This window comes from Mesoplodon bidens, assembly GCF_964165515.1.
Source record: "Mesoplodon bidens genome assembly, chromosome: 8".
NCBI lineage: Eukaryota > Metazoa > Chordata > Mammalia > Artiodactyla > Ziphiidae > Mesoplodon > Mesoplodon bidens.
In genome coordinates, this window is record NC_138165.1 from 20,838,940 (window position 1) to 20,864,634 (window position 25,695).

A 25,695-nucleotide genomic window follows, 5' to 3' on the forward strand; every position below is an offset into this window, starting at 1 on the left:
AAGTGAGGTGTTAAAGTCCCCCACTATTACTGTGTTACTGTCGATTTCCTCTTTTATAGCTGTTAGCAGTTGCCTTATGTATTGAGGTGCTCCTGTGTTGGGTGCGTATATATTTATAATTGTTACATCTTCTTCTTGGACTGATCCCTTGATCATTATGTAGTGTCCTTCCTTGTCTCTTGTAACATTCTTTATTTTAAAGTCTATTTTATCTGATATGAGTATTGCTACTCCAGCTTTCTTTTGATTTCCATTGGGTTTGCTTTGGATTGGGTTTGATTCTTTTGATTTCTATTGGGTTTGTTTTTGTAGGTCCTTTCCTTTTCGTGTGTGCCCCAGTTAGAGAAGTTCCTTTAGCATTTGTTGTAGAGCTGGTTTGGTGGCGCTGAATTCTCTTAGCTTTTGCTTGTCTGTAAAGTTTTTGATTTCTCCATTGAATCTGAATGAGATCCTTGCTGGGTAAAGTAATCTTGGTTGTAGGTTCTTCCCTTTCATCACTTTAAATATTCATGCCACTCCCTTCTGGCTTGTAGAGTTTGTGCTCAGAAATCAGCTGTTAACCTTATGGGAGTTCCCTTGTATGTTGTCGTTTTTCCCTTGCTGCTTTTAATAATTTTTCTTTGTCTTTATTTTTTGCCAATTTCATTACTATGTGTCTTGGCGTGTTTCTCCTTGGGTTTATCCTGTATGGGACTCACTGCCCTTCCTGGACTTGGGTGGCTATTTCCTTTCCCATGGTAGGGAAGTTTTTGACTATAATCTCTTCAAGTATTTTCTCTGGTCTTTTCTCTCTTTCTTCTCCTTCTGGGACCCCTATAATACGAATGTTGTTCCATTTAATGTTGTACCAGTGGTCTCTTAGGCTGTCTTCACTTCTTTTCATTCTTTTTTTTTCTTTGTTCTTTTCTACAGCAATGAATTCCACTATTCTGTCTTCCAGGTCACTTATGCATTCTTCTGCCTCAGTTATTCTGCTCCTGATTCCTTCTAGTGTAGTTTTCATTTCAGTTATTGTATTGTTCATCTCTGTTTGTTTGTTCTTTAATTCTTCTAGGTCTTTGTTAAGCATTTCTTGCATCTTCTCGATCTTTGCCTCCATTCTTTTTCCGAGGTCCTGGATCATCTTTGCTATCATTATTCTGAATTCTTTTTCTGGAAGGTTGCCTATCTCCACTTCATTTAGTTGTTTTTCTGGGGTTTTATCTTGTTTCTTCATCTGGTAAATAGCCCTCTGCCTTTTCATCTTGTCTATCTTTCTATGAATGTGGTTTTTGTTCCACAGGCTGCAGGATTGTAGTTCTTCTTGCTTCTGCTGTCTGCCCTCTGGTGGATGAGGCCATCTAAGAGGCTTGTGTAAGTTTTCTGATGGGAGGGACTGGTGGTGGGTAGAGCTGACTGTTGCTCTGGTGGGCAGAGCTCAGTAGAACTTTAATCCACTTGACTGCTGATGGGTAGGGCTGGGTTCCCTCCCTGTTGGTTGTTTGGCCTTAGGCAACCCAACACTGGAGGCTACCTGGGCTCTTTGGTGGGGCTAATGACAGACTCTGGGAGGGCTCACGCCAAGGAGTACTTCCCAGAACTTCTGCTGCCAGGATCCTTGTCCCCACGGTGACCCACAGCCACCCCCCGCCTCTGCAGGAGACCTTCCAATACTAGAAGGTAGGTCTGGTTCAGTCTCCCCTGGGGTCACTGCTCCTTCCCCTGGGTCCCGATGCACACACTACTTTGTGTGTGCCTCCAAGAGTGGAGTCTCTGTTTCCCCCAGTCCTGTCGAAGTCCTGCATTCAAATCCCATTAGGCTTCAAAGTCTGATTCTCTAGGAATTCCTCCTCCCATTGCTGGACCCCCAGGTTGGGAAGCCTGACGTGGGGCTCAGAACCTTCACTTCAGTGGGTGGACTTCTGTGGTATAAGTGTTCTCCAGTCTGTGAGTCATCCACCCAGCAGTTATGGGATTTGATTTTACTGTGATTGCGCCCCTCCTACCATCTCACTGCGGCTTCTCCTTTGTCTTTGGATGTGGGGTATCTTTTCTGGTGGGTTCCAGTGTCTTTCTGTCAATGATTGTCCAGCAGCTATTTGTAATTCTGTTGTTCTCACAAGAGGGAGTGAGAGCACCTTCTTCTACTCTGCCATCTTTCTTCCTACTCGCTAGTTTTATTATTATTTATTATTACTCCTACTTTGAAAAAAGCCAAATATATCTAGGATGCCCAAATTCCATGACTCTTTCCATTTTAAAAACTTTCTGTTGTGCTGAGACCTTCCAATGCTTGTCTACTAGTAACAAAATAATAGAGATTTTTTTCTTCATCCTTTAAGGGTGTCTCTTTTAGACTTTGTGGAATGTTCATCTTCTCAGGTCTGTTTTTGATGGGTCTTTCTGCCTAACCAGAGTGCAGATTTTCCTCACTTCCTGTCTCAGTGGGTAACCACAATCTCAGATCAAACCCTTTATGATGACTGTTTCTCAGGACAGTCTTTTTCTCATTTGACTGAATATGTCAAAACCTCATCTTTGCTTCCATAGCATGACATGCAAATGGTAAAAAAGAATATAACTAAAATTGTAAAATTTCAAACATTATAACCCATCTATAAGCTGGATTTTTCTAGAATCATGTTTCCTTCTTAAAAATGAAAAGAAATTATATAAGATCAGATGTGGCATGCCCAAAAGAAAAGTATAATGTTATTTAGATAAATATAAAATTAGTCACTAATATAGTCAATATTGTGTTTGCGGGTAAATAAAAATATCCACTTGTTCCAGTGATTTAAAGATCCTTTTCCTTTCATGTTACAGATCTAAAAGTGTCTTGGTACAACAAAGACAAGAAAATCAAGCCATCTCGGTTCTTTAAAATGACTCAATTTGAAGACACTTACCAACTGGAAATTGCTGAAGCTTTTCCAGAAGATGAAGGAATTTATACTTTTGTTGCTAGTAATGCTATAGGTCAAGTATCAAGCACAGCCACTTTGAGACTGGAAGGTACAGTAAAACAACTTTACGAACCACATTTAAATATAGATCTAATCTCACAATGTCAGTAACAAATCACTGAGGATTTCACGTAAATCATCGTTGGTCCTACCATTCTCTTAATGTGACTAATTGTTTCCATGTTATATGTGATGTTCTCGCTTTTCAGTTACCCCTTCTCATTATGAATCACAAACCATCATTTTTATTTTGCCCTGCTTTGTCTCCATAGAATTTTGTAATGTGTTGCTCTCATCATCAGCTTTCATGCTTCCTGATCAGCATGCATCAGAATGGGGAGAAATATGCTAAAGAATTAGATAGATTTGTTTTCTCATCTGGCTAGGATGCAAATTCTGAAAAAAAAATGTCTTTAAATCTAAGAGTGTTACCATCCGACCATTGTACTGACACAATTCTGATTTCACAGAAGCTACAGTGAGTGATTTCAGGTCTGTACACCAGCTGGATGTGTTTACCGGCATTCAAAGAATGCCTGAGGGTTGAGGGGCTCCACTGTAAGATGGTTTAACATCTCTGTTACTTGGGGCTCTTCAGCTGCAATCAGAAACACTTCCTCGGTATCGGGGTGGGGAGCACTTTGATTCAAAATGAGATAGTATTTTTATAGAATCAGGCTGTTTTTCCTGAGCTAAATTAGTCTCTGTAATATTAAGCATATACAAATACATAAAGAGTTAGGGCAACTTTTGCTTTTTTCCTTGATTTTAAACACTTACTATAACCAGAGGTTTTCTTAATAATCAACGTATGTGGTTTACAAAAAAGAAAAGCTGGTTTGACAACCAGAGGGAAAAAAATCACAATAGAAAACAAGAATACCTAAACTTAATTGCATACTCCATGACTGCCTTCATGCACAATGTAGTGAAGTTCCTTAGACTAGTTATGTCTCAGCATGTTTGTCTGGAAAATGGAAGGAAACTTGTGTGACTTTGAATCAATGTGTGTATGTAGTGACATACGTTGACAAGGCATCAGGATTGGTCTGGATTCTAGTTCACCATTGAAATTTACAACAGATCTGTAGACAACTCCCAGTAAGTTCTGGTTTCAGTGCAGGGTAAGACATTAAAAGTTGGCATGCTTCTTTTCAGGATTTAGCAAACTTGAAGAAGTTACATCAGACTCTCAATGGCATGTCTCTTCATCAGTTTCATTTAAGAAGGAGCCCCTTGGCCAAAAGCCCATCTTCATCCAGCCTCTATCAAGCCTCAGGGTGCACAGCGGGGAGACAGTCAGATTCCATGCCAGGGTTTCTGGCATTCCCAAGCCAGAAATCCAGTGGTTGCATAACCAGCAACCAATCCTACCAACAAAAGATGTAGTTTTCCATTTTGAGGAGTCCACAGGCATTGCTTTAATGCTTATAGTTGACGCTTACTCAGAGCATGCCGGGCAGTACTCTTGCAAAGCAGCCAATAGTGCTGGGGAAGCCATTTGCGCAGCTATACTCACAGTGACTCCAAAAGGTAAAGAAAGCCTGGCTTGCTTCAAAGACTTTGATCTGCTGCATCCCTCCTACTCCCACTGTTACTAATGAGTCTCTGCTGTGTGTCTTGGTGCATATTGTGGTCGGTGCATAATTTATTAACAAAGTAACACCCAGGTGCCCCTAAGTCCTCAATTATAGTTTAATCAGTGTACTTTAAATCTCACTGAAGTATGTGTTCTGGGCATTACACTAGTTATTATTTGGTTAGGCATCAACTTTGCTTGACATTTTTACTTTTCTAAACAACATCTCATCATTGCATCATTAATGATTTATTTGCTACCTATTTTTGATAAAGTATATGGTGGAGGGAGGACAAATGATATCCCGAATAGAGTCAGAAAAAAAGAGGGAGCGGCTATGTCATTCTGGATAGCTGCAATGACAACAAAAAGAAGGAAGCAGATACTGTATGGCATCCGCATGAGCCTTCATCATCCGTCCATCACTGGATCACTGGGAATGAATTTTCTTTTGTGTGACCCTGACACCCTGGAGCACACTGCATCTGGCATGCTGCTTCCAAGTAACAGTGACGTCTTTCATCTTCATCTTCCATGCCATGTTATGTTACTAACCTAGCCAGGTGACAAAGCTTAGATCCTAATATTCTTTTCTTTTTCTTGTCACTTGATCATACAGTGCAAGCCCTAGCTAGGCAAAGTTCTGGGGAAAATGTGAGAGAGTCCACCAAGTCCCAGGCAGTGGCAGATTCCTGTTTCACAAAGCAGGAGAGCAAAATATCCCAAAGCGATATTAAGTCATTTCAAGGATCATCATATGAATACGAATTTCAGGTTTTTGAAGGTGTATCTCAAAGTTCCACCCACACAGCTGCATCCATTCGAGATGTAGAGTTGCACCGTACTGCATCCCTTTCACAAATTGCAGAAAGCACTGAGTTATCTGAGAAATGTGCTGAAGAGCCAATGGATGAAGCACCAAGGATTCTCCTATATCTTCAGGACCTCTCTGTAAAGTGCGGCGACATGGCTCAATTCCTCTGTGTTTTAGAAGAACCTTCCGTTGACGTAACCTGGACTCATGAAGGTGTAAAGATAGAGGAATCTAAGAGAGTGAAGCAGTCACAAAATGGCAATACTCAGTTACTTACCATATTTAATGTTCAGCTGGTAGACCAAGGATTGTACAGCTGCGTTGTACACAATGAGTACGGAGAGAAGACAACATCAGCAGTACTAAGAGTAGAAGGTGGTTATTTGATATTTAGCTCTGACTTGCTTCATTTCATCCTCATCGCTTTATGCAGCTTTTCCATCATGCAGATTGAATCAGTGAATATATTAAATAGGATACCCTTAAATTAGCACTGTATTCATAAATGACTTATGAAAGTCAGCCAAGTCATTGGCCAAACTTAAGAACATGTAACTTGGGCCTCCCTGGTGGCGCAGTGGTTGAGAGTCCGCCTGCCGATGCAGGGGATACGGGTTCGTGCCCCGGTCTGGGAGGATCCCATATGCCGCGGAGCGGCTGGGCCCGTGAGCCATGGCCGCTGGGCCTGCGCATCCGGAGCCTGTGCTCCGCAACGGGAGAGGCCACAACAGTGAGAGGCCCGCATACTGCAAAAAGAAAAAAAAAAAAAAAAAAAAAAAAAAAAAAAAAGAACATGTAACTTTCCAGTCTAGATTCAAGGAAGTTTAACTTTCAAATCTGAGTTCACGAAGTTAAGGTTTGTTTCATATGTGCTCTTTTTTCTAATATTTACCAAATGTGCCACCTAGGAAGTGTACCAAAGAAAGTTCAGATGTTAGAGTTCATCAAGTGTTTATTGAGTATTTATTATTGTGCCTGGCACTGTCTGGACCAAAATTAGTAGTCTTTAGATATTTCTCAATAAATGCTGCTGCTTTATAGTCTCAGATCCTCCCAGAATTGTAGAATTATCTCACAGCAAGATCATTATTTTTGTTGTTATTGTGCTTGATTCACCACTGTGTCTAGAAGGGGCACAAATGTATTTGTCTGGGCAAAGGATAACTTCTTCCTTCCCTCCCTGGACTTTCTTTTTGGATGCTAATAAAATGAGAAAAGTATTCTTCAGGTACTAGAAGCCTGTGCTGTGTGTCTGCAGCAAAGAACCTTCACTGAATCCCATGGAGGAAAACTGGTGGAAGAAGTTTAGGCATCTCCAAGGGTCTATGGAGAGCTGCGGCCTCTAGCTCTTCCCTGATCTGGCCATGTTATTGTTGAGGCGTCAGAGATAAATGGGGGCAATACAGTGCTGTGTGCACAGCCATCTCTGCACTGAATTTTGAGATAGATTCATTAATTCACTTAATGTATCTGCAATCCTCACTCACCAAAAGGAGGATTTGTTTTTTCTTAATCTGACATTTTGGTCTATAGCTATTTCTGATTAATTTTCAAAGCCTAAGAAAGGACTAGCTCAAGAACTGAGGTCTAATTATGCAAATTAGGTAGAAAATTCCACCATCCAGAAAGTTGACCCTCAGTTTCACCATAGCTGCTGGCTAGCACAGTAATCACACAAGAAACTATCTATCTGGAGGCGTTGTCTACAAGTCACGTAGGTGACAACTGTGATGGTTTCCGCAGCAAGATAATTGGGAGGTGGTGTGTTGTGGAGGTGGGAGAAATGTAGGTCTTTCAACTCGCTTCCTAAAGAACCTAGTGCCCTAGGACAGTGCTTCATCATCATGTTCCCAGGGTGGATTTGAGCTGGACATTTTTGCCTCAGGATTTCCAGTTCACTCAGTTCCAACAATTATATTATTAAAATGTTCTTGGTGCGTGAGCATTTTTTTTTCCCTTGGGAAGTCCAGGCTGCCTTACTTAAGAAAGTTAAAAGAGAAGCCACTTTTCAGAGTTTGAAGAGTGAAGGATCAGGCACAGTTATCTGATTATCTAATATAGGCCAGTCTTTATCTGTTCCTCTTCGATTTGGGCCTAATAATTTTACATAGGCTAGTTATCCATGAAAATCAGGTAGGAATGTGAACCCCCGTAAGTCTGTTTGAGTAGAGTTCTTATGTGCATAGTAAGCATAGATATATCCTAGTTTGGGGACTAATGTGCTGCTTTCCCTCTCATCCTAATGACATTCCATCTTCTCTAAATTCCACATGTGTTTTACAAACACAACTAATTTATTCCTTTTCCAAACTTTATTCTTACCTAGCAAAAGAATCGCAAACCAGAGCACTTACCAAAATTACCCTTGGTTCAGACACTAAAAATATTAAAACACTCAAAGAGTCCCAAATTAAAACAACCCATGAAGTAAAGAGAGCATCATCAAAGAAAACATCAAGTTTGTCAGTAACTTCATGCCAAAGACCACAAGGAACTGAGAAGCCAGGGCGGCAAGCACACTGATTTGTGTCACGCAGATGGGAGAATGAGAGTGTTACCTGAGCACCTGCTTTCTCCGAAGCCACCCAGAGATGATTGTGTCTAAAGGCTGTGACTTTTCCTTATGTAATAAAAGTAATTTTAAGTTGAGGGCTCTTTGTTCTGCTCTTTAACATATAATTGGACTTCGCATGATGTTTTAAAGGTGGTTCAAATCAAAGGAGTATTTACTAGCAGAAAACTCTTAATTCTGCAGGGAAAGCTGAGAATGGCCCTCAGTTTAAAGTGGCAAGTTAGAAAATGCATGTTCCTTCTAAATGTGATTTCATCTCCTAGCAAGTAATCAGTCAACAAGACATTAAAAAAGAAATATTCCTTTTGTTTGTGGATTGCTTTTCTCAGTGCATGTAAAAGGCATGGGGAATTGTGGAACTAAAAGTGGAAATTTCATAGAGAACCTAAAATAAAAATGTTTTAAAATCTTTCATCATTGTCATGTACTTTATCAGTTCATTGATTTGTTTGGCATGGATTTTGGGGGGTGCATTTGGGGGATGTAGTTTTCTATTATAGTAAAGAGAAAATTGTAATTGTATGAATCATAAATTGAGGCAGAAAGTACATGGAATTAATCATGAAAATCTCTTGTTTTTGCATTCTAGCTCCTGAATCAATGTTGCATGAGCAGATTGAGATGGAGATGAAAGGTATGGTTATATTGAATGTGAGATTTAAGTAGAAATTCTGAAGGATTAATAGAATCCTTGAGCTGCCTTCTGTTAGTAGTATTGAGAAAAATGTCATAGATGTACAAATATATCTCCTACAGTATATATTACTGTGTTGCATGCCTGGTTTAGTATGCTGATAGTTACATGCATTTCACAGTAATTTGTTTTATGGTAATTTAAAATCTTATATTTAAAATTTATCAGCCATAATCAACTTCATGTTTGCAGCCATTTTCAAAAGCGTGTATTAGAAAAGGTTGTCATCTTAATGCATGAAATCATGAACTAGAAGTTTGTTTTCAAAATCACAGTGAATTAAATTGAACAATAGACAATAACCTAGCTGTCATTCTCAGAATGCAACATCATGAATGAATTATCATTGAGACGCTTTTTTATTTAGGGTGTGTGAAAATGTTACATTCCCATTCTGGTTTACACTTCATGCACATACATCATTTTAACATTGATATGTCTCTTACACTGGCTTGCAGATAGCTGCCTTATGTGATCCTTATTGCCTGCTTTTCTTTGCATAACATCGTGACTTTATGGCTGTATTAGTTCGAATAAACGCCTTCTCATTTTATTTTATTTTAGCTAATCATTTATGGTTATAGTTCTCGTATATATATCTTAAATAGTTAATTCTCCAAAAATACAATAATTTAATCTATAATCAAAAGGATCAGAAAGGGCGTTTATTCCACTCTCTGCAAGTCAGGTAAGATTTTCCTCTTAGCCGTCAAAAGGACAGTTTTCCTGCTCTCAGAACAAATATGCACAGGAACATGTTATTTTGAAATGCATTTTTGCTTGTTCAAGAAGAAATTTCAGCAGTTTGAAGAAAAGACCAGACAACGAACGATTTTCGTGTCAGAATCTTTTAAACAGAGCATGGTGTTGCGTTTATTCGAACAAATATGGTGAGTGAAATTTTTTATGGATTTGTGAGAATCTGTAGCATGCACTTTATTTCATTTCCTATTTTGCAATTTCATTTATTTTCAACTTTTTCAAATACTATGGAAAATAGTAAAATGCTTTATAATTGAACTTTTTTTCAGAATTGTTCTCTGAGGAAGCATCTGGACATTCAGAAAGAGATACCCGTGTTGCCTTCTCAGATTCTGAAGACATAGACCACAGCTCCATGGCTGCTAAAAGATATGCAAGTAGAATATCATCTACAAGCTCCTGGCCCAAATATTTCAAGCCTTCTTTTACCCAAAAGCTTATGTTTAAATATGTTTTTGAGGGTGAACCTGTTGTTTTTACATGTAGATTAATTGCCTGTCCAACTCCAGAAATGACTTGGTTTCATAACAATCGACCTATCCCAACAGGTCTTCGACGGGTTATAAAAACAAAGAGTGATTTACATCATCACTCTTCCAGCTTAGAGGTTAAAAGGGTCCAAGACAGAGATACTGGAAGTTATAGATTATTAGCAATTAATAGTGAAGGGTCTGCTGAATCAACTGCATCGTTGGTTGTTATTGAAAAAGGGCAAGATGAGAAATATTTAGAATTTCTGAAAAGGGCAGAACAGACACATGGAAATATGGAGGCTTTAGTTGAAAGGAGAGAAGATAGATTAAAGGTTGACCTGAGGTTTACTGGCTCTCCCTTTAACAAGAAACAGGACGCGGAACAACAGGGAATCATGCGAACTATACATTTTAAAACAGTAAGTCCTGGCAGGAAAACAGATTTAATGTATGATGAAGAATATTTAGAAAGTAAATCTGACACAAGGGGATGGCTTAATTTTGGTGAAAGTTTCCTGGATGAAGAGACCAAAATGAAGTTGCAGCATTTACGGGAGGCTAGAAAAATGTTAATGGAGAAAAAGAAATTATCTTTGTTAGATATGTCATCTGAAATAAGTTCAAGAACTTTGAGAAGTGAAGACAGTGATAAAGACGTTCTGTTCTCTCGAGAGGAAATAAAAAGCAGGTCTGTATCTGATCTAGCTGACAATAGGGATAAGGTAGATAATTCAACTGAGGGTATTGTCCAAGATCCACAGGTCCTTCCTAATCTAATGGATCAAAATGTAGAATCTGGAGAACCTCCCACAAGCTTTCAAACTACTGTTGATGAGGAAATTCTCCAGACTGAAATGAGAATGAGCCAAGAGGCATTCCTAAGAGAAAGTCTATCAAGGGACCATTTATATGGTAGGATTCTAGTAAATGAGAATATCCAAGCAAGAGAACAACTTGAGAAACTTATGACCCAAACGGAAATTGTAGAGTCATCTAAAGATATCATAAATGTAAGTAAGAATGAGGAAATATATGAGACCCCTGAAAAGGTGTCTCAAGTTACTATACCATACACCAGTGAATCTTTTGGTGCAGTTGTAAATATTCAAGAAAGTGAAGCATTAGATATTGACAGAATAAGAAAAGATGATTTGAGAGAATTTCAACACTCCACTTCCACAAAAGTCGATGAATTCAAAACTGAACAGGAAGAAAAAACCACAAGATTTTTTGAAAATTCTTTCCAGAAACATCCACAACGTTGCCCACCTTCATTTCTTCAAGAAATTGAACCTCAAGAAGTTTATGAAGGTGATAGCTGTGAATTTGTGTGTCATTTTCAAGGATATCCTCAACCCATAGTGACATGGTATAACAATGATATACCAATCCCACGTAATCGAGGCTTTATCACTCAGACCTTCAAAAACTATTCAACGTTAACCTTTTCTTCTGTCCATCCTCAAAATGAAGGTTTCATTACCTGTGTGCTGTTTAACCAATACGGAACAGTAAAAACAACTGGTGTACTTAAAGTGAAGTCAAAACAAAGGCATGATGTCGAAGCACATAGGGTCCCAGTGTTGCATGACTACACTGATGAGGAAGAGGAGCTGACATTGGTGTTTGACCAAGCAAAAGGCATTCCTCCATCTCTGAGACAAGAAGGCCAAACAAGTCTCCATATGTTAAAAGCTAACCCACCAGTTCCTCCCTCTGCAGACATAGAACTGCTTTCCTTTCCTGTAGAAATTCAGATAACGGCAGCTACTCCTACCCCAGAACAGGATAAAGAGTCAAGAGAGTTGTTTCAACTGGAGGAGTTGGAGCCTAAAGCAACACCTCAAGATGAGGCTACTCGGTCACCAAAGCACAAATTTATATTTTCATCTGATATTACTAATGAGCCGCCAGAAGTGTTACAAGAAATGCCAAAGCATGCCAGTTGTAGAGAAGGGGATTCCATAGTCCTTGAATGTTCACTGTCTGGTGAGCCTAAACCAGCTGTGACATGGTTCCACAATGGAGTCCTTTTAAAGCAGAACCAGAAGTTCCAGTTTGAAGAAGTTAATTGTAGCCACAGGTTATACATTAATGATGTTAATTCTCAAGATTCTGGAAAATATGAATGTGTTGCTGAAAACAGTTCAGGAATGGTTGAGAGTGTTTCAGATCTAACAGTGGAACCTGTCACTCACAGGGAATATAGTCAATTAGAAAATATGGGTGGAATTTATGCCAAATATTCCAAAGATCAACACATTCAGGGAGAATCTGTAAGGGCACACTTTTATGATTATCCAGCCAGTCCTTCTACTCCCCAATCCAATATAAAAGAATATTCTATAGGAGAATATTTTCAAAGCCTTGAGACAGTTGAACAGATAGACCAGAAAAGCCAGGTTTCTTGCACATCTTCTAGAGAAAAACTGCCCATATTTATGCACGGTGCTTCTAGATCCATAACAATCAACAAGCCTCTCCGAGCTGAACTCATACAATGTCAGGATGAAGAGAAAGAGGAACATGTAAATGAAAAATCAAAGCTACACCAAGCAGAGGGGACTGTCTATCCATTTGTTGATGATTTCAGTGAAGTTAAAATTAGGAAAGAAGTAAGAAATGATTTGGAGAAACTTGGTGGACCAGAAAGGGAAAACGTGCAAGAATATGCCCGAAGTGACTATTTATCAAATATCCACTCTGAGAGAACTTCTGATGGTTACAATACAAAAGAATCGTCCATCATTGTATACGAAGAACCCTTTGGTGAAGGGAGATACTACCCAGGAAAAAAGGTGAGGCATAGAATCATTGCATTTGAAAAGTTACAACACATAGAAAAAGGCGTTCTAGAAAAGAGACCTACCAAGAAATCATTTGTGAATCCTCCTCAAAAGAAGCTTGATGACAAAGACTTTCCCTTAAAGCAAAGAAAATCAAGATCAAGTAACCTAAACACAAATATGTATCAGGCAGAGGAAATGCCTCCAAACACTGAACAAGATTCATCTAGCATTGTAATGAATTTAAAGCTGCTTTCTTCTCAAACTCATAAGGTATTTGAATTACAAGAGAGGGAACAACAAAAGGAAGTAGGTCTTATAGATCAATCTGCAGTTTCTGAAAGGACTGAACATGAAGCACCTATTACATTTGACCTAAAGCAATTTCATGCTCAAATAGAAAATGCGGATGTAAAATTTCAAGAAGTTAGACTAGATAGTGATCAATCAGAAGAAGCTTATTTTCAAACCCAGCATCCTGCTTCTGAAACAACCGAGGCTGAGAGCATTGTATTTGATCTAAAACAAATGTATTCTCATTTAGGAGACGCAGCTGAGGAGTTTCAAGAGCAAGAAACTAGGCAACAGCAGGAAACACCATATAAAGAGGAAGTTCCTAGCACTGAAACATTACAATCTGATACACAGAATACCTCTCAAAGCGCACAAAGTAACATATTTACCAATCCAGAGATTTCTTCCAGTAAGGAGTTTTTAGATAGGACTGTGAGGGAGAAAAGTGGTAGTGATGAAAATGCCTCTTATCTGGAAAAACATATGCAGGAACAAAATTTAGAAATTGTAAATACTGATATTTCTCTTAAAACTATTTCTGAAGAGATCCATAGTGAATCGTGTGCGCTACTTTCAACCTCATCCACAGATGTAGGAAAAACTGATATTTCTGAGAAAAATGGGGATAGGAGTTTCATTTCGCATGTGAAAAAAGCAAGTGAGGAAAAGCTTATAGAGGTTTGTAAAAAGGAGGAGGAACATAGTTTGGAACCAGGGTTGGCATCATTTCAAAAGCAAGATGGAGGGACACAGGGATATGCTGCTGGAATTTTGGGAGACCACATAAGTGATGTTCAGGAAGCAGACACGTGCCGCAGAAAAATTTCCCTAAGTCAGCACTTTCCATTCTTGATGACTGAGGAACAACGGAATCCAAATGAACAAATGAGTGAGAAAGTGGATGCTCCTGGAAAAGAAAAATGTTATGAAGAAATTCAAGTTCAGAATGAAACTTCTTTCTCTAGTACTGAAAGAGAAAAGACAGAAACTTGTTTTTCTGAAAACCCTCCTAAGTTGGATGAGGCACACACAACGGAGGTAATGGAATGTGAGACCTCCCTAACACAGTACTTACTGGCTGCTGGAAAGTGTGACGTTCCTGAGACTGCAGACACCAAGCACAAGGCAGATCTTGTCCAGAGTGAATCAGTCACATCAATGGAGGTCGAAGAAGTAACTTTCAGCACTGTGTATGAGTACTACAACCAACAACAGGAATCACTGGGACGCCCATTTTCTCCTGAATCTGATATTTCAATTGATGTGGGAAGTACAAGCAGTGAAGCACTCTCTGAGCTAGATCAGTTTTATACCCCACCATCCTCTGTTGAACATTTTGAAACTCCAAAGTCTCCTGATTTGTATCTTCCTCCTATAGACACAGCTAAAAAATCCTCAACAAATTTAGGAGGTAAGACTATTGAAAGGACCACACCTTTAGAGGAAGCTACTGAAAGGTACTCAACACCTTCCGAAGGCAAGGTAGCAGAAAGGTGTTCCACATCCCCTGGAGAGACCCTGGAGAGATACTCCACACCTCCAGGAGAGACCCTGGAGAGATACTCCACACCTCCAGGAGAGACCCTGGAGAGATACTCCACACCCCCTGGAGAGACCCTGGAGAGATACTCCACACCTCCAGGAGAGACCCTGGAGAGATACTCCACACCCCCAGGAGACACCCTGGAGAGATATTCCACACCTCCTGGAGAGACCTTAGAGAGGTATTCCACGCCCTCAGGGGAGACACTAGAGAGATATTCTACACCTTTAGGAGGAGAAACAGTTGAAAGATATTCTATTCCTACTGGAGGACCAAACCCCACTGGGATCTTTAAAAGGTGCCCATCAAAACTAGAAAGGGAGGACAGTCCATCAAGTGAGCATTTCAACACACCTACAGAAGAGAGAAGCTCAGCTTATGAATTATGGCGTTCTGATTCCTTTGGCACGCCCAATGAAGCCATTGAACCAAAAGACAATGAAATGCCTCCATCTTTTATTGAGCCTCTGACCAAAAGGAAGATCTATGAAAACACAACCTTGGGCTTCATTGTTGAAGTTGAGGGCCTTCCAGTTCCTGGTGTGAAATGGTATCGAAATAAATCTTTGCTAGAGCCAGATGAAAGAATCAAAATAGAAAGGGTGGGTAATGTGTGTTCTTTGGAAATCGCTAACATTCAAAAAGGAGAGGGAGGTGAGTACATGTGCCATGCTGTAAACATCATAGGGGAAGCAAAGAGCTTTGCACATGTAGACATTGTGCCCCCAAAAGAGAGAGCAGTGGCCCTCCCACCTCCAGTAACACATCAGCATGTCATGGAGTTCGATTTGGAAAACACTGGGTCATCAAGAACCCCTTCTCCTCAAGAAATTGTCCTGGAAGTTGAATTAAGTGAAAAAGATGTTAAAGAATTTGAGAAGCAAGTGAAAATAGTCACAGTTCCTGAATTTACTCCTGATCATAAAAGCATGGTGGTGAGTCTGGATGTTCTCCCATTGAATTTAGCAGATCCAAGTATGGCTTCAAGGGAGGGAGAAGACAAAGATTTAAAAATTGACTTAGAAGTATTTGAAATGCCTCCTCGCTTTATAACGCCTATTTGTGATTTTAGAATTCCAGAAAACTCAGACGCTGTGTTCAAATGTTCAGTCATCGGCATCCCAACTCCTGAAGTGAAATGGTATAAAGAATATATGTGTATTGAGCCAGATGATGCTAAATACGTGATTAGTGAGGAGAAGGGAAGTCACGCCCTTAAGATTCGCAACGTCTGTCTTTCCGATAGCGCAACGTACCGGTGCAGAGCTGTGAATTATGTAGGGGAGGCTATCTGTCGGGGATGCCTCACCATGGGAGACTCCGAAATGTTGGCTCTGCTGTCAAAGAAAAGTAAAGTGACATTGAGCAGTGTGAAGGAAGAATTAGTCTTAAGGAACAGATATTCAGACAGCTTTTTTGAATTTCAGGTGGAGGAGGGGCCTCCCAGGTTTATCAAAGGTATTTCTGACTGCTCTGCACCGTTAGGTACAGCAGCTTATTTCCAGTGTTTAGTCCGTGGCTCTCCGAGGCCCACGGTTTACTGGTACAAAGATGGGAGATTGGTGCAAGGAACAAGGTTCAGTGCCGAGGAAAGTGGCATAGGGTTCCACAACCTGTTCATAACAAGCTTAGTGAAGGAGGACGAAGGTGAGTACAGGTGTGTAGCTACGAACAAATCGGGCATGGCTGAGGCCTGTGCAGTGCTTACCCTAATTTAAAGCTCCTCATGTGATGTGTTAGTGCCCCCATAATGATGAGAACTCACTTGAATGCTTTCACACTTTCCAAATTATATAGTTCTAATAAATCTCCAAATACGTCTACTCTATTTGAACACATTACATTGAAAAACCCCAGGGAAAACCGTTTCTCTATGTGGAAATCTCATGTTTGTAATACATGTAAGTATTCTATTATCTAAACTGTGGAATTATCACCTGTGTCAATTCTGCTGTGAATCATCAAACACTATTAAACATCTCCTTGGCTACCTAATCGTTGGTACTTCTACTTTATTCTCCTTCTACTCCATAAAGTCCTTCAGCAGAATGCATTCTCTTTTAGCAGATAAACTCTGTATGTCAAGTAAAATGTAAAATGGAAGACCATGTCAGATGACCACACAGACAAATTGGTAAGGTAAAATCTCTCTGCCCTGAGTATAAGTCATTTTGGAAACGATAACTCTTTTGCACCCAAATACATGCTTATTTACTCAGACTTCGAACAAACCAAGCAGCAACAGAAACCAGCTTTGCCCAATTGGTAACTAACCCTATAATCTGTCTTACCTTGCAATCTTCATATTTATTTTTAGCTCTTTAAAAAATATTTTCATTATTAATATCCCTCTTCTTAAGTGTTTTAACTCTTGCTGCTTTTGAAGGGACCAATGGTGCTCTCTTCGTGGGTAGAGTTCACCTAGACATTTGCAGAATATGCAAATAAATATCTTTCCACTTTTGGAACTACCTCATTTTCTCAATTTCTGAGATAGCGTTAGGTGTAAAATGCAGCACTAATTTGATACTGGACTGGGGATGGGACAAGAAACTAGTATATTACATTTATATATAAATTTTAAGCTGCAGTACAATTTCAGAATCTTTAAAATTTAGAAAAAGAAGGTGGGACATCTCTAGTATTGAAGCAATATGGTAATTTGTATTTCAGATTATATACAAGTAACAAGATAATTAGCTTTCCTGTCATTTTCTTTGAATTTTATTTTTAAAACTAGAAATTAATAAGCATTCAAATTTAAGATGTATAAACATATATGTTTCTAAAGTGGCTGTTTTTGTTTTTCAAAATTATAATTATAGTAAATTCACAAAATCCTTAACGTACCTATGTGCCACTGTGAACTAGATCTTCTCATATAAGCTGTAATAAACATAAGGAAACTTAGTTTTTTCTTACCTGAAAACGAAGGGTTAGACCAAAAGACCACAGAGGTGATTGTTGAACTATGATTCTGTGTCATCCCAGTGGTAACTTTTCTTAATATAATTCGGAATACATTTTAGTTTTGCAACAGATGACAAGAGGAATAATAGAATATAGTAATTTGATTGTAAGACTTCTCTTCCTCCAACTATGTAAATTACTGTCACCTAATGGCTATTTTCTCCCCTGCATTGAGCAATTTTTACATAACATGATCATATTAAATACATTAATTTTACTTTAATTCTAAAACATGAATCATTTAATTTAAATTTAATTTTCAAGAGAATCCATATATCCAATCATGTTTATTATGCTTCTTCTGTCAAATTTTTTATTCCCACAATGGGACTTCCCTAAAAGCCTTTCAAATTAAAGAAGAAACTGGGAGAATGTGTAGGATATAGACAGAGCAGTCAGGCTTACACCCCACCCACCCCACCCCCCAAAGAACATTCACTTTGCTTTCTTTGAGTCACCATAACTCATCAAGATAGATACACTATTGTGGAACAATCATTTCTGTTTCAACCAGTGAGCAGACAATATCTGTGATAATAATTATAGATATGATGTATATCTATATATCACATTATAATATATCACATCATAATATATATTATAATATATATTATATATTATATGTATATTATTATATATAATATAATATATATATTATATAATATATATATCTAATATATCACATCATAAATCCCTGAAATAAAACTAATTCTATAGTTTAGGGACTTAAGGATTTATTCTACTCTGAGTCACATAATGGATGTTTAAACAAATTAGAAATTCAGGTCATGACAAACATGATAAGCACACTTTACCCAAACATACAGCATAACAATAGTTCAAACCTGTTCTTAAAAAAAAAGAAAGAAAAGAAAAAAAAAGTTTTAGTGCCATATTGGATTGGCAGTAAGGGCTGAAAACTATACTTTTATGCTTATAAAAAGGTGGGCTTTATTTGATTTTGCTCATTAGAATTCTGTTAGTCTTAAATTCATTGCACTTGAGGATATTCAGAATAACAATGACTGAATAAAGAAAAATAAGCCTTGCCCACCCTTGGCTTACTTATTAATTGTTGTAGATAATTAAATGGAATTTTTTATTTTCTGACTCAATGGCATATAACTTAAAAGCCTGAAATATGAATTTCTCTGATGCTGGATAAAGAATTCATCGTTTTATGCATAGTAGAGTTTAGACATAATTATTAGCTGCTATTACTACACGTATTTTTAACTACACCTTTCATGTTTCAGGACTCTTGAATTTCATCTAGTATCTTTCGTATAGTTAATATACCATGTTTAGAAGAAAGGAAAAACAATTGAAAATATTTCAACATGTTAGTGAGTAGGGGTATTTTCGCTATACTGACATTCACTCCCTTTACAGATATTTTGGGAGTTCAAGTGAAAAGGGAAAGCTGACATGAGTGATATATTATAGATTAAATGTTAAGTGGTCACCTTTGGTATGTGAAATTAATCAATGTTTTTACAGCTTACTAACTGAAATAATAATAACTGAGTTTGTATGCTACATGCTATAGGTAAGTTTTACCAGTATATTTATATAAGCCAACAGATACTGGAGTCCTGCCTTTTACTGCTTATACATTTGAATTAAAGCATAAGACTATTCCATGTGATGCAAGTAGAGTAAACTAATACAATAGTAAAACTGCTCTAGGTAAGGTAATAAAACTATTAACAGAGCTGTTCTATTTACCTAATAGATTTAATGAAAAGCTAATTCCTTGTTATCAAATTACATCTTTCATCCTGTCCATGATACTGTTTAAAGAGTATCTGTTATTCACTGTTCGTTTTCCTGTTCAATAATACTGTGTAGGTATTTCTCATGCAATAAAATATAATTAAATTTTTAATGTTGGAGTTTTCTCTCATTTCTGATTCTCCCATTTTCTTAACATAAGCCTCATTATAAGAGCTTTGTTGAAGTAATAGGGCAATTTACACAGGCAAAGGAAGGCTTGCATTTCTAGTAACTGAAAACAGTTATAAGCAGTAACTAGAACATAGATGTTTTATTTTGAAAATAAACAGTCTTGAATTTGACAATGAAGATCACTCTTAAACTCAAGAAAATTCTAAATGTAAATAACAATTCTGGATCTTTTTAGAAATTTATTTAAATGATCCTGAATTCTTTTTTAATTAATATTTAGTGGAATTTTTATTTAAAAGTTATGTTTTAAAGAAAAACATTTGGATCCTGAATTCTTTGATTAGCAATATTTAGCCAGCCAGCAGTTTCTCAAACTTTAGAATTAGGACTGTATCACAAAGGAAAACTCATAAGAACATCTTTAAAATTTATAAACTCTAACACAAATGAAATGGACTGAAAGTTGCATCAGTACAGTATCTATAATCCTATAATAATCTAAGGTTAAAATTTTAGAAATGTGCCTTTTGATAAATTAATCTCAAGATCATCTAATGATTTCAGGAATAAAACAGAAGAAGGCCATCAACTGGTGCATAATTCTTTGACGACTTCTTTGTTTGTTTAAGTAAAATTGATAGTAAAATATTAATCATTTTTCCCCATACAGAGTTTTCTAGTTCTCTTCTGTCTGCTGAGGAAGAAGGACCTCAAACCTCTAGCTCTGGCCTTCAGTTATCTAATAGAAATGAAACACTTGAACTTTTGTCTGAACCTCCAGTTCATTCAACTAAATTCGATTCCAAAAAGGAAGGCAGTGTCCCAGTTTTCATCAAAGAAGTGTCAAATGCTGAAATAAGCGTAGGGGATGTGGCTAAGTTGTCTGTTACTGTCACTGGTATTCCCAAGCCCCAAATTCAGTGGTTCTTTAATGGAGTAATGTTAATGCCTTCAGCTGACTACAAATTTGTTTTTGACGGTAATGATCACAGCTTGATCATTCTGTTCACCAAATTAGAGGATGACGGAGAGTATACATGTATTGCCAGTAATGAATATGGACAGGCAATATGTAGTGCCTATCTGAAAATAAATTCCAAAGGAGAGGGGCTCCAAGAACCAGAATCAGCAGAAGAGAAATCTCTGGAAAAGCTCGAAGGTCCTTGTCCTCCTTACTTCCTTAAGGAGTTAAAACCAGTTCACTGTGCACAGGGGCTCCCTGCCATCTTTGAGTACACAGTGCTTGGAGAGCCTGCACCCACTGTTTTGTGGTTCAAAGAAAACAAGCAGCTTTGCACCAATGTTTATTACACTATCATTCATAATCCTGATGGTTCTGGGACATTCATCGTCAATGACCCTCAGAAAGAAGACAGTGGTTTCTATGTCTGTAAAGCGGAGAATGTGTGGGGTGAATCCACCTGTGCCGCAGAGCTGCTCGTGCTTCTGGAAGACACACAGATGACTGATGCCCCCTGTAAAGCAACGTCCATGCCAGAGGCTCCTGAAGATTTTCTCCAGACGTCGTTAACGGTCCCTGCAGTTGAGGCACTTGACTCAGAACAGGAAACTGCAGCTCTTGTAAAGGACACCATTTTGAAAGCTGCTTTAATTGCAGAAGGAAAACAGCAGCTTTCTTATGAGCATATTGTTAAAACCAATGAACTGAGCAGTCAAGTTACTTTAATAGCTGAGCAACTGCAATCCACAGTCATGTTAGAGCAGGATATGCCCACTCCTGAAAGCATCAGTGAACTTCTTCCCATCAGTGACACTATTCATGTCCAGCCTATCAAGGAACCACCTCCCAATGTACAGCTGCAGGTTGTCCAGTCCCAGGACACCCTCCCCAAAGAAGATATTCTAATGTATCAAGAGCCTGAATTACAGGTGGTTCTATCAGATACTGAAAAAATCTTCCCAAGTGCCATGTCCATAGAGGAAATTAGTTCATTAACAGTTGAGTCTCTGCAAACTTTATTAGCTGAACCTGAAGGGAGTTATCCACAGTCATCAATAGAAGAAACGCCAGCCCATTCATATCCAACCTCTGTGGCTGAGGAAGTACTTTTACCAAAAGAAAAGATAGTATCCGCAGTGGACAAAGAGCAAAGAGTAATCCTTCAAAAGCAAGAGGCGCAAAGTGCTCTCATCCTGAATCAGAGCTTAGCTGAGGGACACGTGGAAAGTTTCCAGGATCCTGACATCATGATCTCCCGGGTCCCTTCAGAACACACGTGCACAGAAGGTGAAATCTTAATGGAAAGTGTGGATCAACTGGACAGTGCAAAACAAGATTTCGCAGCCAGCATTGAGGAAGGCAAGTCCTTAAGGTTTCCATTAGCAGCTGAGGAAAAGCAGGTACTGCTTAAGGAAGAGTGTTCTGACAGCTTGGCAATGCCCCCGAACCAAACCACTGAGTATAAAAAAGAGCCCCTGGCAATAAATGGTGTGCAGGAGGTGCAGGGAAGTGACCTTCTTTCTAAGGAAAGTTTGCTTTCTGGTATTCCTGAAGAGCAGCGGTTAAACCTGAAAACTCAGATCCGCAGGGCTTTGCAAGCAGCAGTGGCCAGCGAGCAGCTGAGTCTTTTCTCTGAATGGTTAAGAAACATTGAACAGGTAGAGGTCAAGGCCATAGACTTCACCCAAGAGCCCAACCGCATTATGTGCACCTACTTTATTACCTCAGTGAAGTCTCTAACAGAAGAATTAACCATCACTATTGAAGGCATTGATCCTCAAATGGCTAACTTGAAAACTGAACTTAAGGAGGCTTTGTGCTCTATAATATGTGAGGAAATGAACATCTTAACAGCTGAGGAACCTGGAATTCAGAAAGGAGCCACAATAGACTTGCAGGAAGAAATGGATTCTTTTTCTAATCCACAGAAGGTTGAAGCAATCACTGAACCAGAGGTTGAATCGAAATATCTTGTCTTAAAGGAAGAGATAAGTTATTTCAAGGTGGAAAGTCAGGTCAAAGCCGTGGGTGCCACAACTGCTTCCACTGCTGTCTCTGATGAAAAACTGGATGAGATACCAAAACCATCAGAGGAAAAAGAGAAATCCTCTGAAGGTGGTACTGAGAAGGCTGGTACATTAGAGATACGGGAGGCTGAAGGTAGCTCCCTCAGAGAGGGTGGTCCTGATGTACAGACGCCCTTGGTGGACACGATTGCCAAGGAAGGTGACACCGTAAGCCTCACGTCATCCATAACAAATGCCAAAGAGGTGAATTGGTATTTTGAGAGTAAACTGGTACCTTCTGATGAAAAGTTCAAGTGTTTACAAGATCAAAAGACATATATGCTAGTGATCGACAAAGTAAATAGAGAAGAACATCAAGGGGAATATATGTGTGAGGCCTTGAATGACGATGGAAAAGCAGCAACTTCAGCAAAACTCACTGTAGTCAAAAGAGGTTGGATTTTAAGGATTCAGTGAATCAAGCTCTAACATTCACTGGGTTGTAATGATTTAGGTTTCCTCACTGAATTTTTACTTATCTCTGCCATTGCCAGAATGCAGTTTATTTAGAGTAAGAATGAAATCACAGACAAAATCATGGTTATTAACTTTCCTCCTTTTCCCTTACTGCCTTACTGGGTGGTATGTTATATCTACACTACTACTTATTTTTAAAATGAAACGTATTTTCATATATTTCATAATACTGATAAATGCTTTTTAGTCTCTTTCTATATGAAAATACTTTAATGATATGTAATATAAAGCTGTCAGTGAATACCTAGTTACCCTGAAATCGCCAGTCTCATCCTTAACTTCAAAATAACCATGATTAATTGTCCATTTGTGTTTCTTGTTTCGATTATCTTTTTTGCTACTGTTTCACTTCATCACTTTATTTAGTAGATCACGTTTTTTCACATTATTCGCAGTGTTCCTAGTCAGCACGGTCTATTTAAAGAATATATCTTGTTGTTATGCATGTAAGCCAAGAGCATCACATCATTTTAATCATTTTTTCACAATTCACTGAAAAGTAACAATTGAATATGTTGAAAGCTGCTTACTGTCTTCTTTCGCCTTCAGTGATCTTCCTCATTTTCCAGTCACTTGTCTTAAACTGCTGCAATCCACTTCACTAATTTCAACTGTTTCACTCCATTAACAGCACCAAAAGTTAGAAGGAAGAGAAAAATGTGGGGTACCTGAGAAGGAGGCGTGCTAATGGGCTCTGCTTCCCTTTGCAGCTGCCCCAGTGATCAGGAGGAGAATTGAGCCCCTGGAAGTAGCCCTGGGCCACCTCGCCAAATTCACCTGTGAGATCCACAGCGCCCCCAGTGTCCGCTTCCAGTGGTTCAAAGCTGGCCGAGAAATCTATGAGAGTGACAAGTGTTCTATTCGGTCTGCAAATTATGTCTCCACCCTGGAAATCCTGAGAACCCAGGTTGTTGACTGTGGCGAGTACACCTGCAAAGCTTCCAACGAGTATGGCAGTGTCAGCTGCACAGCCACACTGACTGTGACAGGTAAATGCCATACACTGACACGGAAGTTATTCCATTTCATGTTATTGCCTATTTTACTTTTTGTAGAGGTGCAGGAGGTACTTGTCCTACCAACTGGAGAGACCAGTAGCCAAGATGGTAACACAGTGGCTAGGTAGTGCAGAGCCTATGAGAGACAAGAAGTCATTGTTTACAGTCATATTTCTAAAAACAGCTAAAGAAAAAAAAATTTTTATTTCAAGAGCAATGTGAAGGAATCACACAAGCAGTGGCTCCTGATAGTTTGGTTTGGGTTTTTGTTTTGTTCTGTTCTTTTTATTAAATGGTCTGGCTTGACCTCTAGCATAAAAAATTTCAGGACAGTTTGGTGCTACTAAAAAGTAAATGATGTCCAAATGTGTGTAATAATTTGGAACCAGTTAACCAATTAAGAACAGAATTACAAAATGAAAAAAGCCAAAACATAAGACTAAAGTCAAACAAATCCTAATAAGAGACAGGGAGCTAGTACAGAACTACAAACTAGGATTCTCACCCTAAGCTTTACTACTAATTGAAAAATAAGAGTAACTACACAAATATTCTGTTCTCAATTTCCTGAGGACACACAGGATGACTGTCAAGTAGGTAACACTCATCAGGTGTTGGGGTTTTTTTTTGTTTTTTTTGTTTTTTGTTTTTAATTTATTTATTATTTATTTTTGGCCGTGTTGGGTCTTCGTTTCTGTGCTAGGGCTTTCTCTAGTTGCGGCAAGCGGGGGCCACTCTTCATCACAGGCGCGGGCCTCTCACTATCGTGGACTCTCTTGTTGCGGAGCACAGGCTCCAGATGCGCAGGCTCAGTAGTTGTGGCTCTCGGGCCTAGTTGCTCTGCGGCATGTGGGATCTTCCCAGAGCAGGGCTCGAACCCGTGTCCCCTGCATTGGCAGGCAGATTCTCAACCACTGCGCCACCAGGGAAATCCTCATCAGGTGTTTGAATTCCCTCATTAGCAAAAAAAAACAAAAACAAAAACCTCTTTCCTACCTCTTTTTCTCTTTCTTTCTCTTTTGCTTTCTTCCTACAAAGGGAAAGTGTGAGTATGAACTTATGAACTATGGTTTAGGGTCAGAAGTAGCAATGACTTGTGCTGTTGACAGAAGCGTGCACGAAATGCCAGGGTGAGACTGTCCCTTTGTCTTCTTTTTCTTTTTCTTTTTGAAGTATAGTTGACTTACAGTATTACCTTGGTCACCTTTTTCAGTGACAGCATGGAGGGGAAGGGTAAATGCAGCACGTGTCTTTTTTTTTTTCCCTCCTGTTTTTATTTTTTTATTGGAGTATAATTGCTTTACAATGGTGTGTTAGTTTCTGCTGTATAACAAAGTGAATCAGCTATATGTATACATACATCCCCATATCTCCTCCCTCTTGCATCTCCCTCCCACCCTCCCTATCCCACCCATCCAGGTGGTCACAAAGCACCGAGCTGATCTCCCTGTGCTATGCGGCTGCTTCCCACTAGCTATCTATTTTACGTTTGGTAGTGTATATATGTCCATGCCACGTCTTTGACTTGAAAAAGCCAGGGTTTCCTGTAGCTTCCTCTCCTCTACAACTCTTTTATATCAGAAACTCCACACCCCCAGGCCCATGGTGACCCATTCAGTGGATTTCGCTTTGTGATCAGAGTCTCCGTACTGCCAAGTGCATGGCATTATTCTTAATGACACTTTGGGAAATTTCTTTACCCAAAATAGGCCAGTTCAGTAATGGGACTAACACTTGAGCTTCAAATCACAAGAGGAAAGAAGAAAGAGGAGGATTTTTTTTTTAATCGGAAAGAGAGGCTCCTAAAGGTTTGCTTCCAAATGCAGAATGGACATGGGAAATTACTGCTGTAA

The 25,695-nt window shown here is 38.9% G+C and overlaps 3 protein-coding genes across 3 annotated transcripts in view; all 3 read left to right on the forward strand.

Moving 5' to 3' along the window:
* LOC308621301 (titin) overlaps positions 1 to 25,695 on the forward strand; it is a 299,757-nt gene that overhangs the window by 65,912 nt on the left and 208,150 nt on the right. The window contains exons 42-44 of the mRNA XM_081241746.1: positions 2,806 to 2,994; positions 8,500 to 8,544; positions 23,555 to 23,833. Of these exons, the coding sequence (XP_081097872.1) occupies positions 2,806 to 2,994; positions 8,500 to 8,544; positions 23,555 to 23,833 (513 nt within the window). The remainder of the gene's footprint in view (positions 1 to 2,805; positions 2,995 to 8,499; positions 8,545 to 23,554; positions 23,834 to 25,695) is intronic.
* LOC308621764 (uncharacterized protein) lies at positions 9,722 to 16,180 on the forward strand (the record flags this gene model as incomplete). The annotated part of the gene is made up of 1 exon (XM_081242509.1): positions 9,722 to 16,180. One exon carries the CDS (start codon positions 9,722 to 9,724, stop codon positions 16,178 to 16,180), a length of 6,459 nt encoding a protein of 2,152 aa, XP_081098635.1.
* Positions 16,570 to 22,784, forward strand: LOC308621765 (titin-like; the record flags this gene model as incomplete). The annotated part of the gene is made up of 3 exons (XM_081242510.1): positions 16,570 to 16,596; positions 16,682 to 16,727; positions 20,011 to 22,784. The coding sequence occupies 3 exons, from the start codon at positions 16,570 to 16,572 to the stop codon at positions 22,782 to 22,784; spliced, it is 2,847 nt and encodes a 948-aa protein (XP_081098636.1).